The sequence below is a fragment of the Mycteria americana genome, chromosome 3 (assembly GCF_035582795.1).
Source record: "Mycteria americana isolate JAX WOST 10 ecotype Jacksonville Zoo and Gardens chromosome 3, USCA_MyAme_1.0, whole genome shotgun sequence".
Classification (NCBI taxonomy): domain Eukaryota; kingdom Metazoa; phylum Chordata; class Aves; order Ciconiiformes; family Ciconiidae; genus Mycteria; species Mycteria americana.
This window is the reverse complement of record NC_134367.1, coordinates 96,670,794-96,689,505: the sequence shown is the minus strand read 5'-3', so window position 1 is coordinate 96,689,505 and position 18,712 is coordinate 96,670,794. Positions and strand designations below refer to the sequence as shown.

Sequence of the window (18,712 nt, the reverse complement as noted above, 5' to 3'; positions counted from 1 at the left end):
CTAGAACTCTGATAGAAAACCTACCAAACCTTAAGCAATGTCCACAATTGCAGAAAGCACATGGCAGGATCAAAGTCTCTCTCTATCGTTGTTTATGCCCTGGGTAAGCTATTAAGCTACAATCCATTAAGTGTCTCTCATCCTGTTCCTCTGGAATCTTGTCAATGGATTTTATCTCAGCAAGGTCCAGCTTGCAAGAAACATTTGTACTTGTGAGTAAACTGAGAAGAGGGTATTATACTTTGCACTGGGCTGCAACTGAGAGGGGAAAATATGAAAATGTATTCTTCTTTCTTGATCTACTGCAGCGATGCTCTTTACTAGCCAGTCCCTTGGACAGTTGTGCCCAAGGGTATTTTGAGCACTGCAGACACATCTCTGCCTTTCAGCCTGCCTTCTGTGCTGTTAGTTATTGTGGAAAAGGTTTGGTCTAGATCTGTCTTTTTGGGTGTATTCTTGTCTGGGATGGTTAGTGGTCACCGGAGTAATTCATCAGTGTCTTCTTCTTTGTTGCTTCTGCTGGTGTTATTGATATGCCTGTGTCAGGGCTCCAGTACTGCAATGCCAGCAGGGCTGCAGTTGAGAGATTGCAGTATTAGGTTTCTCTTAAGAAATAATCACAGACTCAGTCCAGTGGCACAGGTTTGGCCAGGTTTAGGGAGCACAAGCACAGCCTTAAAACACTTCTGCTGATACTCACTGAAGGAGAAGAGTTAAGGCATAGTGTGCTAGTGGCTGGGTGAACAGTCTCAGTACCAAAAGGCTCCCTAGGACCGCTGCGCTCACCCCCATGACTCTACTCGGATTTAAACCAAGATGAAACCAGCTGATGCATTTGCATTTTTGCTGTATCATCTTTTACGGCCGTACTGTCCCATATACTTCCAATTCACCTTTATCTGAGTCATCCTGCATCCATGGTAAACTCTTCTTTCTCCCATCCTTAAAAGCGTGCACTCCTGACATCAGCCAGCATCGAACTTGCAATTTCTGCTTAGGTAAGGGGTCTGTGTTTCAGTCAGGTTTCCTAGCTAGGTCCGCTTTTGTCATGCCTTAGTAAACTTTTGTGTGGGCAACTGCAGTAGCCATTGCTCTACCAAGCCTTAAATCTATTTTAGCCAATGCACAGAAACATCGGAGGAGCCAGCTCCACCCGAACAGGATTGTATTATAGCCGAGACCAGAGCCAGGTGTTCCTTCAACTCAGAGTAGCTGTCTCTTGAGTTTTATAAAGGGTTTCCTTTAGACACTATTCTAGTTAGATACTTTTGGATATTGGTTAAAGCATTCTGAAGTCCTCAAAGTATTTGTCTAAAACTGTAGTGAATTCCTGTGAAATAATGACCCTTTGCTTTCATCAAATGAGTCTCTCTGAAGATGTTTATATGTTCTTGAGGGAGACAAACCTTGTACTCTGAGAAGATTGCTTTGGGATAAAACATCATGCTAACATCTTCTCTCAAACTCAGAGCAGCATAGAAATTTATAACTTTGAAAATTTGTCTTTTCACATGACTACAGGTTGTTCTCTTCAGAGGCAAAAAATTGTGGCATAATGTCACCAAATACTCCAGAATCTGAATTTCATTCTTATGGGGAATGAATCTAGATAAATCTAGGATGATGAACACAGAAAAGAGAATATTTTTTGTATATTTGGTTTTGCATCTTATGCAACTAGTCTCTGGCAGTAGAGCAGATCCAAGTTTGCTGAGCAATACGTAAAAAGCCAATTGTAATGGGAGTGGGCTCTTCTCTCTCGAGGAATCATTAGCACATTGGAGAGCAGTAGACAGAAAAATGCTGAACATGAGGAGTTTGAGAAACAAAAAAGAGATGCTATCTCCTAAATCCTCCATTGGGAAATGTGTGATAAGTGATCCATACAGATACACTCCTACAAGATAACCCTTTTTTAGGCTGTACCATATGTTCAGGAGCAGCAATGACATTTGTCTTTGTGCTGGAGAGAGGGTGGAGTGATTCATTCCAGAGCAAGGTAAAAAAAAGTAAAAATCCACAGAGCAGTGGATTCAGAAATATGTCTATGATGTTCTGGGACACTTCAGAGGATAAAGAGGCCAGTATCTGCAGACAAACCCAGAGTGCACATGAGAAAACAAGACCTAGGTGAAACCTGTGGCAGGCCACCGTGTATTCACACTATGGAGTGAGAAATTGCACTGGTGGTTACAAAAATATTTCCATCTATCCACCTTTTCTATGGCACTGCAAAAAGTTGCCAGCATGGTCATTAAAAAGCAAGTAATTTTCTGAAACATAGTTATGAAGTTTAGTCATGACAGAATAATTTTTTTTCTGCTGCTGAGGTGTTAAAACCAATTAAGCATTCTTCAATATTTCATTGAAATTTAATCACTGTGAGTCAGAGTTATACCTTCATTAGGCGCATAGCCACATGAATTTAGGACAAGACTATCTTTGACTTGTGGCTTATAGTCAGGCTAATGTGGAAGAGAGAAACACATGTATTGTGCGGAATCATTTGGCTCTGTCTGTAGTTTCTGTTGGCTGAGATAAGTTAATTTTAATCTGCCCACGAGGCACACTAGATAGTAACTTCTCCAAGTTATGTAAAAGGCAGCAGCTCGTAGAAGTTTTCTGCAGTGCCACAGCTATCTCCACTTCATCCCTGAATGTAGCACTTGTCAATCACCAAATAATGATTTGTGGCACCATCACAGTAGGGCCGATATTTCCCAAGTCAGGTCTAGGAAAAAGATTTGCACTGAATGTGGGGGGATAGTACAAATACACACCTGCAAAGACAGTGTGCAGATGGCCAGGAAAGGATTACACCCTAAATGTCTTTTCTGAAAGCAATCCTGAATCTTAAAGTAGATAAAAAGCCCTTGAGGTACTTGGACATGGGATTTTTCTTACCTTTATGATCTGCTGGGAAAGGCATAAGGAATGAAACAGGGGTATGTTCTGCTTGAGATGTCTGCAGGGACTGTGGAAAGAAAGGCAGATCCAAAGCAGACGTTAAGGGCAAAAGACAGCTCTTGTTAGACCATTCCCATTTTGCTTCTTTTGCTACATCTTTTGGGGGAAATGTGGGCATTCTTCTTATAGACTCCTGGGTACAGGCCACATCCTCCCCTCTTGTTTAGTCAGAGTTGCTGTTCAGCAGGTTTGCAGCTTCATTTCTTCCACTGGCGACTCTCCCTCCTATCATTTTGGTGAGGCAGAGAAGTAAGGAAGAAAATTAAACTTAAAAAAAAAATATAAATCCCTTCTCTCCAAAGCTGGCTGACTTCCCCTGCAAGAGAGTAGGAAAGGTCATCTCATCAGTCAAGATGCTCAAGTCTAGCCCTCATTCTCTCCTCAGTCAAAAAGACAGACACTGTGTCTTGCTGAAGTCCTGCCACAGACTGATGGTAGTGCCTACCCAAATTCCACACGTCACGTGGACAGCACTGTCTTGGTGCAACCTAGAAAGGGGACTCAATCATCATTTAGAGAAGGGAACTTGGAGCCCAGCAGCTGTGTATCAAGTGGTGTAGAGGCAAGTTTAGGACTCCTCCCAACCCAGCCCACTGCAGAGAAGCCAAAATCAGCAGTTCTGCTAGTGGAGCACAGTTTTGCAGGACTTCATAAGGGAGTAAAGTTCTTGCCTACTTTACCCCCTTGCTCATACACTCTGAGCTGCACTCCAATGCTTCTGGGGTGACCATTTATTGAGAAAAGAAGGGAAAATGCTTTACTGAGGGCAACAGATTTTGTTCTTTCTTGACTGCAGATGTAAGGAACTCTCCCAGCCCATATAGCGGTTAAGGAGAGACATGCTTAAGTTTCCTCTGAAGGATTACACTGGCTATTAGAAACGTTAATTTGAATATCCTTATTGATAATACTCTTGATAAATATATGTATGGGAAAACAGTCATAGAACTAACGTATCCTAGAATGCAGTGCTGGCTGCACTTTCCAAGAAGCCTGGAATCTTACACTTCTATGCAATGATATTTTTAGAGTATTTATTTTACCCTCCTTTCTAGGAATGATAGAGTCTGGCTTTTGACTCAGTCTTTTCAGAGGGGTCACGCTGAGGTTTTGATGCTGCTTGATGTTATGAATCTATGTTCAGCTCATCTTTTTTGCTCCTAAATATCAATGAACATTTGGCAAATTTCTACTACTGCTCGTTTTGACAGGATGAGGACAGCACTCCCTTGTCTTATAGTAGAGGTGACAAATGATTCTATATTCTCCAAGCAGGCAAAAATTGTGGGTTTAGTATCATTGTGTATTTGATTTGCATTTTATTCCATGCTCTCCTTTTTTAGCTCTCAGGGTCATTTTTGCATGTCCTACTTACTTATGCTACCTGGAGTTACAGCAGGAAAGCTCAGAGAAGATTTTACCCAGTGAAGAAGAGACAGTTTTGCACGCTTTACACTTGAAACTCTGCAGAGCAGAGCAATCTGCCAGTCTCTTCCTTCATTACTCACCGCTTTGAATGTTTTTCAAGCAAAGATAAAGAAAAATCCATTCTTTCATTTCGCTTTCAACAGTACAGGCCACTCTTACACATATGATTCCACAGTATTTATAGAGTTTTTCAATGAAATTTTTCACAAGCTGTTTTCTGTTATTTGTAATGACCTCATATGGATGCCTATAACATCTAGAAGCTTTTGTTCTACTGGTGGACAATGAAATATCCATGACTACAAAAACCTTCACGTATGACGACTACTAATTAATCATGGTAAAGAAGTAATAAATTTAGCAGATCTGGATGTGACTATATCAACAGACTGATGGCATACATAGCATTTGTTGTAGTTGGTTTTCATGTGAAAGCTTATTAACTTGCTGATCAGCTGTTCATTGTCTGAATCTGTTTGATCCTAAAACCATATTCAGCAAAACTGCGTAACTTAAGCTGTAAGTGGGTAAATCTCAGGAGCCAGGTAAAGATTTAATAAATTGGAGAAGTTGAAACAGGAGAAGAAATTCTAGTCTCTTAATGTTACACCATCAAACCTAAACAAATCAGTTGTGGTTCTCTGAAATAAAAGGCAGACATCAAATTTGAACAGTCTTATATTTGTGAACTCATTTAATAGGTAACCTTGCTTAAAAGTAGGATTTAATTCCTTTCCAAGTACTTCCAAACCTTCTGTGTACTTTCTGTGAGTGAGAAATAACATGAGGAGGGCCAAATACGTATTTGCAAGGTATATGGCTAGTACTTGGAAGAAGAAAATCCAATAAACACTGCTCATGCTTTCCTCTTTGCAATGGGTTCACTATTGGGATGCACAGCCTGGGGTTCTGGACTCCTTACATTCAGGTTTTGGGCCATGCCATTAGCCTATCAGATGACTCATGTCAGTTTCCTTCAGTTTTCTGGGTCTCATTTGTAACACGTAAGGAACTAGTAGATGACTTTTTAGTACACTTCGTTCATGTACTAGAAATCTGCGACACTTGCCTAAGATCCTTTAGCAGAGGAACATATTTCTAGGTGATAGTATCATGCTACTATTGAAATCTATCACTGACTTCTCCTTTTCTTCTTCCTGGGGTCATTATAAATTAAAACTTGTTTTCTTACTGGGTGGATTTTACTTTCCTTTTCAGTAATATATTTGTCACTCTTCACACAGTATGGTTTCAGTCCAGGCTCAGCTTTGAAAGAAGCAGGGTGTCTCTGGTTACTGAGAAATGCTTTTATCTAATTTTGGTATCACAAACTGAAAAGATGTAACTGTGTTCTGGCCTTTTGTAGAGCATTCTGAAATTCAATGTCTCCATGTCTTTTTAGCCTATCTAGTCCTTCTAGCCGTCCTTTTCCTTTGTTTTATATGCAATACCCAGAAAGTGGCAAAATGTCAAACCTCTGCCTTAGGAAATGTTTTTATTATGTACCTATGCTGCTTTTTTTTTTCTGCTTCCCCCACCCCACCCCCCTAGGAGACAATGCTTTTGACCATTACTGATTTTTGCACCCCGTGTTCTCATTATGCAATTGAAAAAAACACTTTTTTTTCCCGATGTTATTGCAAAAGTCACCCTGAATCATCCCGGTTCTCTTTACCTCGTGCATTGTTGTGCGTGTTTCACAGAGATTTTTGTTACAAAAGATTTTCTCCCTCTTCTAACTCAGAAACTAAAAGCTTGATAATTGATACTAAAAGTTTGTTATTCAGACTTTCCCTTATTGTTTTTCAATAAGTTTTCTTAATTTACAAGAAGCAAGCAATTCTACTGTATCCATTTTAGATAGTAAGAGGTTTTTCCAGTGTTTGCTGAGAGGCTAGAGGGTTGGGTCCTCAATCTTACAGTTTTTCTGCTTGCTTTTCAATCTGCCTGTGATGGCAAAAATCTCTCCAAATAAACAGCTTTTCATGTTTCTAAATCGTGGCTATGTTCTTCTCTGAATATAGGTATAGTCTGGCTGTATCTTTGGTGAGTTGATATTTCTTTAGCTCATTTTTGGAGAATTGGTAAATGCAGTTCTCCCTTTCTCTCCACTAGGAATTAAACTTTTTTTTTCAACTTCATAATGAGAGAGATGCTCGAGATTCTGGCAGGTAACCTTTCCTGATCTCTTGAGACTATCCACAACAAATTCAGTCACTGAGGTGGGGGAACACTTACATGATATGTGATTAAACTTTTTAATAACTCATATATTGTGTCTTAAAATGATGTTGAAACACTTTTTTATACAGACTGATATATCAGTGTATACACAGTTTCTATGGGTAGCAAGACCTCCAATTCACTTGATAACACTCTTTCTTTTGGTTGGAATAGTTAGAATAGTCCTGTCAGCTGTTAGCTGGCACCACACTTCTCCCACCAGTGCACAAATATTTTGTGACAGAAGAGCCTGAAACAGCATACTGGAGTTTGCTTTGACCAGTCAATTACAAAACACAGCGAACATAACTTCAAGCAGTGCCTGGAGTTTTGTCATTCCAGCACAACCTTCCAGATGTAAAATTAGCCTGTGTGATAGGTCACAGTGTTTCTGCAAGACATATGAGTTGCCACCTAGCATAAGTGCTCTATGTAGGAAGCATGAATGAAATTGCTAGTAAGTCATTGAAGATCCTCCTCTTCACCTCAGCTCACATGAGCTCTTACAGAAAAAGGGGATGGGCAGCTGTCAACCACTATAGGATCCCAGTCAGCTCTCTTTGATCCTGTCATTATAATTTGCACAGATTTCACTGCCTAGAAAAAAGTGGAAAGCCCCACTTGTAACTCTCAAGAAAGGACAGCATATAGATGAATCTCACAGCTGTGTTCTGCCAGAAAAATAGCAGAATCCCTTTTGCAAATTGATTTCCTCTGAGCTCCTAAATGTGCTTATTAATTCTAATGTTGCTTCTCTTCTGAAAACCTCTATTGGTCTGGTAGGATGACTTTTCTGGTGTAAAAAGTCTTTTTCTGGTGACTCTGCATAAAAGTGTTCAAAATTACTTGAGTCAGAGAGAATAAGCATAACACTTTAACCAAGTGGATGGGCCATTTGTCTGTAAAAAACTGGGAAGAGTGTCCCAGGTCCCACACTCTGCCTGATGACTTGAACACACCTTTCATGGATAACTTTTATCTCTTCCCATCTTTAGAAATGGGGTAGTTGTAACGTGTTGTTGTGACTACCAGTAGAATAACTTACTGACTTTAGATATTTTTTTATTAATTTCAGATTTACTGTCTGGCTTTTTGAAACATTGCTGTGAATTATGATAGCTTTCTAACTCTACATTAACATGATACAGAGTGAATTTATTAGTATGGCTATGCATTCTTTCTGTAAATACTTCAGCTTCACATTTACTAACAGAAATATTGTGTGGGCTTTCAATTACTCTGCTAATGAGCTTAAATATGTTTTAGTTGGATTTGAATTAGCGTGAGGATTTTTTTTCCGAGGCAGTTAGTATCTCAGATATATTGAGGTGAAAGGTGTTCTGCGTGTAGCTGAATAGCTTGGGTGTAACTGGATTTATCTTTTGTGCTGTCAATTGTTCCTAGGGTACGCCTGCATTCCCTTTAAAGGCAAAATTTAATGATCAGGGCACTAAATGCCTGCTGCTGTCATGTCCACGTGAAAGAAATTATAGCATAGATCAAGGAGCTTGAAAGTCTAATTTTGTATTGTCCTACCGACATTAACCAAAATGAGGTTGTCCCAGTGCAGTAGCTTGCAGCTGGACAGCTGAACTGAGCACCTTCATTGATTCAGGCCTTTATGGGATGGTGCTGGTGGTCTTCATTCATCCAGAAGTGCCTCACCAGTTCTGCCTGCCTGTGGCTCCCTATTGTTTGCAAGAATCTGGTTGGGAATAATAGAGAGAAGAGCATTTCCTCCTAGACCAATGGCTAATGGAGGGGAACAGAATACCTTATACCAAGGTTCCCCTTTCTCAACCTTGTGCAGAAATGTCCCCTAGAAGCCTATGCTTTGTTCTGTCACCTGCTGAATGACTTCAGTGCATTCCCAGGGGACACCATTCAGCAGCCTATCAGATATCACCAGAAATTTATATTCTCTGAGCTAGTAGTTTAATTTACTGTTTGGTTTTTTTCCTTTCCCATGTAGCACAGGGGATATATTCATTATCAGTATCTCCCTGGCTCACCATCTTGTGACAGACGTATCAATTGCTTTTGGCTCTGTTTTCTCTTCCCCACCTCCCACCCCACTTTTCCAAATGATCAGAAAAGAGCATAAGCAAATTAGGAAATAATAATAAAATGATATGTACTATGCGTATTTGACAAGATAGATTCTCTGAAGGGCAGCTGGATGCATGAGTGATGAGGAGACAAGATTCAGAAAAGCAGGAAGGGATTTGTGTTTAATAATAAATGTTCCATCTGAAGGCAAAATTATGATTGTATGTCATAAACCCCCAAAAAACTAATAAAATAAAAAATGCAGGAAATTATTCATGCTGGGTTGAGTTAGTGTTTACTGAACAAGTCTGGCTACCTCCTGGTATTATCTGACATTTCCTTATGTTGGCATGACTGACAGAAGAATTACGCCCTGTTGCTAATACTAACAACTATCTTTTTTCCCAGGACACCAGAAATACAACTGTCATTTTTTCGAGATGCAGGTCACAGTAGGTCTCTGTCTTTCTCAGATTCTTAGATTAAAAAATCTTGAATCAGGCACCAAAAGACTGTGAGATCTCACACAGTAATATACTTCATACTTTGTATTTGTTTTTTGATTCCTGAGGCTTTAGGATGATCTGAAGATATATATTCAAGGGCTTTTCTGGAAATTTGAAGGGTCAGAAATTAATCTCCATTGTTAGCTTACTTAATTTTTAATAACGTTTTAGATTCTACTTTCATTCCATGACTGCAGAAACTGGGGCTTTCTGGGATAAAAACACAGCAAAAAAAAATGACAACAGTATATACCATAAAACTTTCAAGGAAATTACAAAAGTTGGCAGCAGAGAAGAATGCCAACTGTGCAGTCCAAATTTGTCAAGTACTTGCTCTTGCTCCCAGGCAATACATCACGTGTGACATTTTCACTGCAATTTAGATCCTTCTAGTCTTCCTCTGATCTTTTTTTGCCCTTTTCTCCAGCCTTCTTAATCTCTCTCCACCATCTAAACTCTTTGCACTGCCTTGGTTCACTTCACTATCTTTCTAATTGTCTTGTTTTTGCTGAAAGATCTTCACCTATGTTTGATTGCACTCAACCATATATTGAACTGTTTTTGTGATCTTGGTCCCCATTTGGTGGCCACCTGGACTTCCATCATTTTGATGGTAGCCACATACCTGATACTGTCCTGCCAAAGGCTGCTATGAACCTGTTTGTCTTTCTATCATTTTCTGCTGCTCTGACACTGCCAGAACCACCAATGTTCATTATCCTCATTTCTTCTTGCATTCTCCCTCACTTCAGACTTCTCTTCCTTCTTCTTTCCTTACCTGTGCTCAATGAAATAACACCTCATTACTATCTCTGTCTGGTAAGAAGTAAGATCTGTGTGCCATTGAGCTACATCCACCAGGCTTTAAAGGATACTTTATGTGGTCCTTCTTCAGGCAATGAACTCCATCCTCTGATTACCCACTCTTTTTACATGCTCTTTAGCCAGTCTTTCTCCAGTATGTCACCATTGATACTTTCCCTCTCCTCTTTCGTACCATCCCACTTTAATCCCACTGGGACTGAAGGTGGACACTCCAGCTGAAAAGTTGGGCTCTATCAGACCCTTCTACAATACTTTAAAGGAAGATTAGCTGGAGTCATCATTTTTTTCAGAATTACCTGTGAAACTGGAACAAAGGAAAAACACCAAAGATTTTAAAATAAGGGACAAAGTTATTGATTAAATAAATGAACATTTTTGACTTGAGATTTTCACTGAAAAATGCAAATTGGTCAGATTCCAGTGTTAGGCTTTTCCGGATCGATTTCTGGTTCTGAGAGCAATCAGGGTAATATTTTGCACTTATGTGAATTCAACTTTATGTAAGAGGAAGCTTAAGAATAGGAATGTACAGTGAGATTGATATTTTCACACTAAGGCATTACTATACAGGAAAGTTAGTGTGCTAACTAACTTTCACCTTGGCACCTAATTCACCTTGGCACCCCTCTTCCTCTTCCTTTTCCCCTCTTCATCACAAACTATAGTGCATAGTGACAATGTTTAGCACTACTGTTTAGCAGTTGCTTCATAATTAGTGTATAGGCTACAGCTGTGCTGGTAAATTAATGAGGGCATAGAAACATTCCCACGCACCAGAACCCCATCATCTATACTGTTAATGTCTTGGTACAGTTCCTTGCATACTTTTTCCAGCATGGTTCAGAAGTTAATATTCCAAGGGCTATTTTTGATATACAGCTTTCTGAAGTCACTCTGGAAGTAAAGAGAATTTACCAGCAGAGACATGAACCATTTCTTGTGAGGTGTCTGCCCTGGGACATAGCATGTAGACATAGAAAGTTACAGGAAGAGTTTGGGTTGAGCAGCTTAGAAAATTCACACCCAAGCAATTAGGCTTTTTTTTTTTTTCTCAGACACAAGCATTTAATAAATAAGCGTGACTTCCCATTTTAAACTCCTAGCATTCCCTTCAAAAGGAGAAATCGTATTGCAATATAGATAGTATATAGCCCTGGATAATACAAAAAAAGGACCATGAGAAAAGCAACATAGTCTAGCAGGTCAGTATAAAAGTCTTGGGAGCTGCAAGTGCCTTCCCAAAGGAATTGCCTTAACAGCTCCCTGCAAGTTCTGTGATTAAAGCAGTTTCAGGCTAAAACTAGATGGTATCATACCCCTCTTGGGATGGAGAAAAGGAACAGAATTGCCTAGCCAATTATCCTAATCTGTCTTTCCTCTAATTCATCTGTTTTGCATAACCACAGTATTAACCAGCAGTTCACTCCTGCTAATCCCTAGTGCTACAAAGAAGAAAAGAACCCGTTTGTATATTACAGTGTAATCATAATATCTACTAATTTCCTTCCATACACTACAGGCCTCTTTTGAAAGGAGATTGCTGGCATTATCCCCATTTTATAAATGAGGAGACTTACAATACAGCAAAATGATTTCTCAGGAACTGAGAGTTACTGATAAAGTAGAGCCTGATATCAGTGTAGCTGGTAAAGTAGAGAATAAAACTCAGGTCTCCTAAATTCTCAGCACAGTTCACTCCCTGCAAGCTTCAGTGCTCACTTGCATCTGGGATTGAGTGAAGTCTACATCAAACCTTTTTCTCCTGCATTTCTAAGTAATTTATTTGCTAATTTTCTTAATATCACCACACACTGAATTGAGTAATTACAAAATTGCTTGCTTGCCGTATGTTGTGTCTACAAGGACATAACAAGGACTTTTTAGTGGTGGCGGTAGAAAATAAGGTTGACTTTAAAGAAGGGTGCTAGCACTATCCTTCCTTTTTTTAAAAAGGGTCTCATGGTCTCATTTTGGTGTTTTCACAAAATGAGACATAAATCTCCATGGACTGAAGGGAATGTATTGTTTGCAAAAGCCCTGTAAGCTTTCATCTCAGCTTCATAGCCCTTCATCACACAAAAACTCTCATAGGAGCCTCTGTCTATTGCTGTTCTATTTCAGACGCTTATGCCATGCCCCAATCCTGGCCATAGATCTCCTCCTCTTCCAATAAGTGATGCTATTGTGCCAAAGGGTGAGAGAAAAGGGCTTTTTTGTAAATTAAGAAGGTCAGTTGTAAGACCTCTATGCTCATTTCATTCCTTAGAGACAAGATTTTCAGAGACATCAGAACCATGTTCTTATATGAATAGTTTTCCTTGGGGTATTTTGATCTTCAGACAGTATTCAGAAACTAGTTTAAGAACCAGGTAACAAAATCCTGGCACCAATGTGGAGGAGATTTGCTTGCTCCTCCTACCCCAAGGAAAATAAACCAGAGGAGAAAGACAGAAATTACTGTGTCTTACATATCTGGACAGTGAAATTTCCGTAAGGAGATTTTCAAATTTCTTGTTGTCTTAGCTAGGACTACATTTACACTTACACTGTTAACATATTTGAGTATTCATTTGCTTTCCCAGTCCTCACTGTTCCAGGGCACCTTAAACTGTACACATTAAAAGCTATCATAACCTACCATTAGTTTAAAAATAAACAAGTGTTTTGCAAGTTGATCTCCTCTTGCAGTTAGTCAACTGTTACTCTTTTTTTCCCTAAAGAAAGGATAGTATCAAATTTAGATCTTTATTCCTCTTTGTGATAAGAAGCATCTCTGCAAGATCACACTGCCCTGAAGAGCAAGTGGACAATATCAGGCTCCTTGCCTCGAGATACTGCTGCAATTATGTATATTTGCTATCTGAGGGCTAACAAGTGAGCACTAGGATCTTCTGAGTTTCAAAAGCTAACAACTTTCAAAAGCTGTTTTTGATCTCCAGTGAACCAGGTTATAGAATCTTGCTACCTGGACCAATTTTCTGTGTTTAGCTGATGAGTTGACTGAACAAAGCCTTGCACGATCTCTGCCTAGACATAGTTTTAGTGACCCCTTTTAGTTTGGTGGCAGCTCCTAGCTATTGAGTCCCAATGGCAGGGCATGGTGGTCCGTGATTAATGGTGCTAGCTGTACAGAACAGCCATGAAGAGACTCCCCCTGTTAGGCAGCAAAGCAAAGACTGAAGTGGCATCTTGCAGCTACCCGTGTTGGGGATGATCAAAGAGTCATCAATATCCTAGAGTGAAAATGTGTCTGCATTGATTGTAGGTGTGGGGAACGTTAAGAGATGTCATCCATCATAGCTGACTGGCAGTATGTTTGGGGAGGGTGGGCTAAAGCATGGAGAAATGCCAAAATACTCTTACAGTTTGGCAACTTCATGAAAACAAGATTGTCTTCCCTGAAAGCTAGAAAACTGAGTCTGAGATTAATTACTTAACTCCTAGTACTCTTGAACTCGGTGCTTATTCCTATGCTCAGCTGTTCCTTTACAATAACATTAATTTGAATATTTTACAAGAAAATTTGAAGTTTATTTACGGAAACATCCAGAATTCTTCATTTTAGATGTATATGGAAAGTTGATTGCTTTTTCCATAATTGGGATTGCAAGTGTGATCTTTTATAAAGCTATTATTAGTCCCAATATTATCACAGCTGTAGCTTCCAAGACTGATTGAGTTTAGAAATGACTCAATTTCTTTTAAAGGCTAAGATGAGCTTTTATGGCAAGTTTTAGTATAGTTAACCTGGCCAAGCTTCAGGACTGGTTGTGGACTCACTGCTGTACAATTAAAAATGGCCTGGCTTTACATTTCATGCCACTATTGCTACCTGCCAGTCCTTTAAATATTCCAGGCAGTTACATTTCCTTGGAAGCTTGTGTGTAATTGTATTTGAAGAAAACAAGTTGTAAACTATTGAAGTTATCAGTGTTCACTCTATATAAATCGGCATAGTGTGTTAGGCTGAAAAACTGTATTTCTATATGTGTAAGATATGTGCAAAGCTATATACTATGTAAACCCAGTTGTTTGCTTGGAAAGAATATAGAGGTCTGTCTGTGTTTCACCAGTGCAAAGCAAAAGGAACCACTGTAACAGATGATGCTATAGCTCTGTTTTTCGAGAGTTATGACCCAAGTCCAAGACCCAGTTTACAGGGCTGACTATTCTTTCTGCTAACAGTACTACTTGTTTGTAATGAGGTTTCACAGTGAAATAATTTCTGAAGGACTTATGCACTGTAAAATTTTTTAAGCACGTGGCTGGGAGTGATGGTGGAAAGTGGAGTATAGCAGTAGGGGATACGGAAGGAGATATGAAGCAATTGGTGAAACTTTTCAAGAGTTTGAAGATCATACGTGTCCTGGTTTCAGCTGAGATAGAGTTAATTTTCTTTATAGTGGCTGGTATGGGGCTATGTTTTGGATTTGTACTGAAAACAGCGTGGTTAATACAGGGATGTTTTAGTTATTGCTGCACTAGTCAAGGACTTTTCAGCTTCCCATGCTCTGCCAGGTGCAGAAGAAGCTGGGAGGGGACACAGCCAGGACAGTTGATCCAAACTGACCAAAGGGCTATTCCATACCACATGACGTCATGCTCAGTATATAAAGCTGGGGAAGAAGGAGGAAGGGGGGACATTTGGAGTGATGGCGTTTGTCTTCCCAAGTAACCGTTACGTGTGATGGAGCCCTGCTTTCCTGGAGATGGCTGAACACCTGCCTGCCCATGGGAAGCAGTGAATGAATTCCTTGTTTTGCTTTGCTCGCATGCATGGCTTTTGCTTTACCTATTGAACTGTCTTTATCTCAGCCCATGAGTTCTCTCACTTTTACTCTTCTGATTCTCTCCCCCATCCCAGTGAGGGGGGAGTGAGCGAGCGGCTGTGTGGGGCTAGGTTGCCAGCTGGGGCTAAACCACAACAATATGTTTGAAGATCAATAATATTCTGTTATTCCATATATCATCTTTGGTGTGTGCATATGAAATTCCTTGAACAATTCAATAGAGTGAAGGCATTGCCCCAGCTGCTGTGGCCAGTGGTGTGTTGTTCTCAGAGCCCCAGGGAGAGGAGAGCAATTAGAAATAACTTGTGACCAATCATTTTGACTATTAGAAACCATTTTAGCAACTGTATCTGGAGTTTTCCAGGAGGGCTGCTTTATGACCTCTCGGCTCATTCTGATTAGCTCATCTATGTCTGTGCAGAACACCTCCATTAGGATGATAAATGTGCCAAGAATCTCAAATATAACATTGAGTAAACCTGCCAGGTGATGTTTATATTCCAGGTGTCTCTCACCAATATTTCTTTTCCTTCCAGAATTTTTTTGCGTGTTTGTCTGCTTTTTAAAAAGGGAGCCACATCCTGGCCTGTGGCCAGAACTGAAAGGCTGCGTAAGTGGCGCGAATGCATAAATGCAAAGATGATCAGAAGCTCATCTTTGCAGTGCCTTGACGCTGCTGCTTCTCTGTTTCCTCCCACCGCACAGAAGGGCCTCTGCAGAGCTGCAATTTATGCTAGCTGTGATGACGATTTGAGGCTAAGAAAGCCTGGCTCTCCCACAAGGAGTATGCCTTTTTCCTCTGGCCAGGCCTTACCATCCCAATGACAGTCACACCAGCTTGCTGCGTGGTGTAAGTGCCTGTAGGGCTCCCTGGTTGCTGGTGCTGAAGATCTGCAGCTCTCAGTCAGAATGGGCTGGTTTTAATTTCAGCTTTTTATTCTCACTCAAGCCTGTTATGTGGAAGTTAAAAGAAACATGCATGGGGTATCTCTTTGGTTTTATTCTTGGCTACCCACCAGGCACCGAATCTGGCGGAATACTCCACTGTATTCCACTAACGTGCTGCCATTTTCACCACTTCGAAGTGGGGGTAGACCACATTCATTCCCATCTGCTAATTTTGAATGCTAGTGATGCTCTAATATTGCATGAGTTCAAATGACTGCTTAAGTTTTGTGGCAGCGAAGAATAATATCCAAACTTGGAGCACAGCTTGGGCCTAGCTATTTGGGTTTTTAAAATGGATTTGTATTTGAGTAGAATTTTTTATGTTAAAGAAACCTTCTTGTTTCCATCCCTGCATCTGCCTACCTCTCCTCACATTTTCACAGCCCATACTGCCAATGGCAGTATTTCTTTTTCACTCACACAGAGGAAGGTGGTTGCTGGGAGAAATTTCTGGCAAAGACGACGATAGATAGCTGCATTTCTAGGAGATATTTTCCGCAGTGGGGAGTAGGAGGATGGGGAAACAAGGTAGGGGAGTGGAGAAAGAGAGAGAAGTGGCTGTCTGCCTTGCATTCTCAGGGAATGAGAAAACTAAATGTAGCCCCTTGTCTTCACAAGGTAAGCAACCTGCTGATGTTACCCAGTAAATGTTCAGGCACCCGCGAAGCAATGTGACAACTGCCGGGTTCAGACTCAGCAGGTGCAAGGGTCTTTTGCACACTCAGAAAGAACTGCTCTTTCCAGGCACATATTGCACATTTTTTTTTTCTGAGTTATTTGTTCAGGTTTGAATATATTTAGGATTAGGACAGATGCAAGTGAGGAGGAAAAAAAAAAACCGAGAATAGTGTGGTCTGCTTTTTCTTATTCTCTTTATTGCACATTTGAGAGATGGCCCTCAAAACTTGTGTGTTACTGAATGCTGGGATGTTGGACCCACAGGAGCTGGGAAGCTTGAATGCTTGTTTAAATTTTATGGCTCTGACTCCTCTCTGCCAGTGCCCCGAACCAGAACAGTAAACACCACACTGTTCTTACGTCTGTTCTCCTCTCTTTTCCCTTAGCATCAAGAGTAACCAATTTTTTTTCTTTTTTTTTTCTTTCTTTTTCTTAAAGGATGATTCCAGCTACAAACAAAGCCTTTGTTGTAAACAACCTTGTTTCTGGAACAGGCTATGACCTCTGTGTCCTGGCAATGTGGGATGACACGGCCACAACCCTTACTGCCACCAATATTGTGGGATGCGCCCAGTTCTTCACCAAAGAAGACTACCCTCAGTGCCAGTCGATGCACAGCCAGTTCCTGGGTGGGACCATGATTTTGATCATTGGAGGCATCATTGTGGCAACTCTGTTGGTATTCATTGTAATACTCATGGTCCGCTATAAGGTCTGCAACAATTCCCAGGGGAAGATGTCTAACGTCAGCAACGTCTACTCACAGACAAACGGAGCACAACCAGTTCAAAATGGAGTCTTGCCCCAAGTCAACCCCAAAGTGGTGGTAAGAAATGAACTTATGGAGTTTAACTGTCAGTCTGCGCGGAGCAGCATCTCCTCTTCCTCCAGCTCTGCAAATAGCCACGACTGTGATGACTATAGCCTCCAAAGTGAACAGGGCACATTGTCCAGTAAGTGGAGGCCTCCTTCCAGGTCAAAACACAATATTGACCGGCTAATGGGAGCTTTTGCCTCCCTGGAACTGAAATGTCAGAAAAAGGAGGAGATGACAGACTCCAGAACTTCCACGGTGGCCCGCCACTCGGACAAAGAGCCACTGCTGGGCCAGCCGGAGTCCAAATTTCGCAGCCTCCTCATGTTGCCTCTGGAAGGCAAAACTAAACGTAGCCATTCTTTTGACATGGGGGACTTTGCCACATCTCAATGTTGCACCTACCCAAAAAAGATAACAAACATTTGGACAAAGAGGAGCCTCTCGGTGAATGGCATGCTTTTGCAGTACGATGACAATGACCTAACAGGGGCAAAAGGGACTTTTGGGAGCTCAGAGTGGGTGATGGAAAGCACAGTGTAAATATCAGTGTCTCCCCCCTCTTCTTCTCCCCTCATGTGTTATAAAGCGTGGTTTGCTGCAGGGCCATGCATTGGAAAGAGTGGGGAGGAAACGTTTTCAGTTGTACTGGCCAAAAAGATAGGTAAACAAATAAGTAACAGGGATACTAAAAGAGAAGGAAGGTCATGAAATGTGAATAGGCACGTATGGCACCATTCTTGTCTGGCCCCAACTAAACCATGTGTGAATGTTTCAAGGAATTTGCTAGTTGTATTTAGCATTGCTTTCCAAAGTTACTCAGACTCTTGGTGAACCGTCACACAAGATTAAACAAGGAGGATGAAAAGGGGTTTAACAGCGCAAATTTAATTTTAAGAGGTTTGGGGTTTTTTTGGTTTTTTTGTTTGTTTTTTTTTTTTTTTTAAAGGGCACCTCTTTCTTCTCTTTTAACCACAGAAATACACTTCTGTGGATATAAGACTGGTGCTAGGATATGTCTGTGTCACTGCAGGTGACTTTCTCAGAAGTGCAGACAGGGCATCCACAGGGACAGATCAGAGCAAATTGTTCAGCATAATCTCACGGTGTTAACTGTGACATTTGGGAGAACAATACTTGTTGTTGAGTCGGCTTTTGGTTGGGATTTAATGAGTTCTGTTCTGTTTTGCCTTGTTACTGCTTTTGAGTTGTTTTTTCCCTACAGCAGAAAGTACGTTTTTATGCATTTTTTGTTTTTGTTTTCAGTCTCGTCCCCCCAGACGAAAAGGAGGATGTTTTATGTACAAAGGTCAAATTTCTGATGTACTGTATAACCCACCTCCAATGCCACCCCTTTATGTCCTAGGAAAAACTAAATCTAGGGGCTAATAAATTTTAAAAAAATCATCCTCTTTCTTCCATCTTCTTCATAGTCTCTGCTTGTCAATGCTCAAGGCAGATTGCAGCAGCTATTGATATTTGCA

The 18,712-nt window shown here is 40.6% G+C and overlaps 1 protein-coding gene across 1 annotated transcript in view; it reads left to right on the top strand.

The window, feature by feature from the left end:
• LRFN2 (leucine rich repeat and fibronectin type III domain containing 2) overlaps positions 1-17,771 on the top strand; it is a 41,918-nt gene extending 24,147 nt beyond the window's left edge. Inside the window, exon 2 of the mRNA XM_075497412.1 lies at positions 16,853-17,771. Within this exon, the coding sequence (XP_075353527.1) occupies positions 16,853-17,771 (919 nt within the window). The remainder of the gene's footprint in view (positions 1-16,852) is intronic.
• The last annotated feature ends 941 nt before the right edge of the window (positions 17,772-18,712 follow it).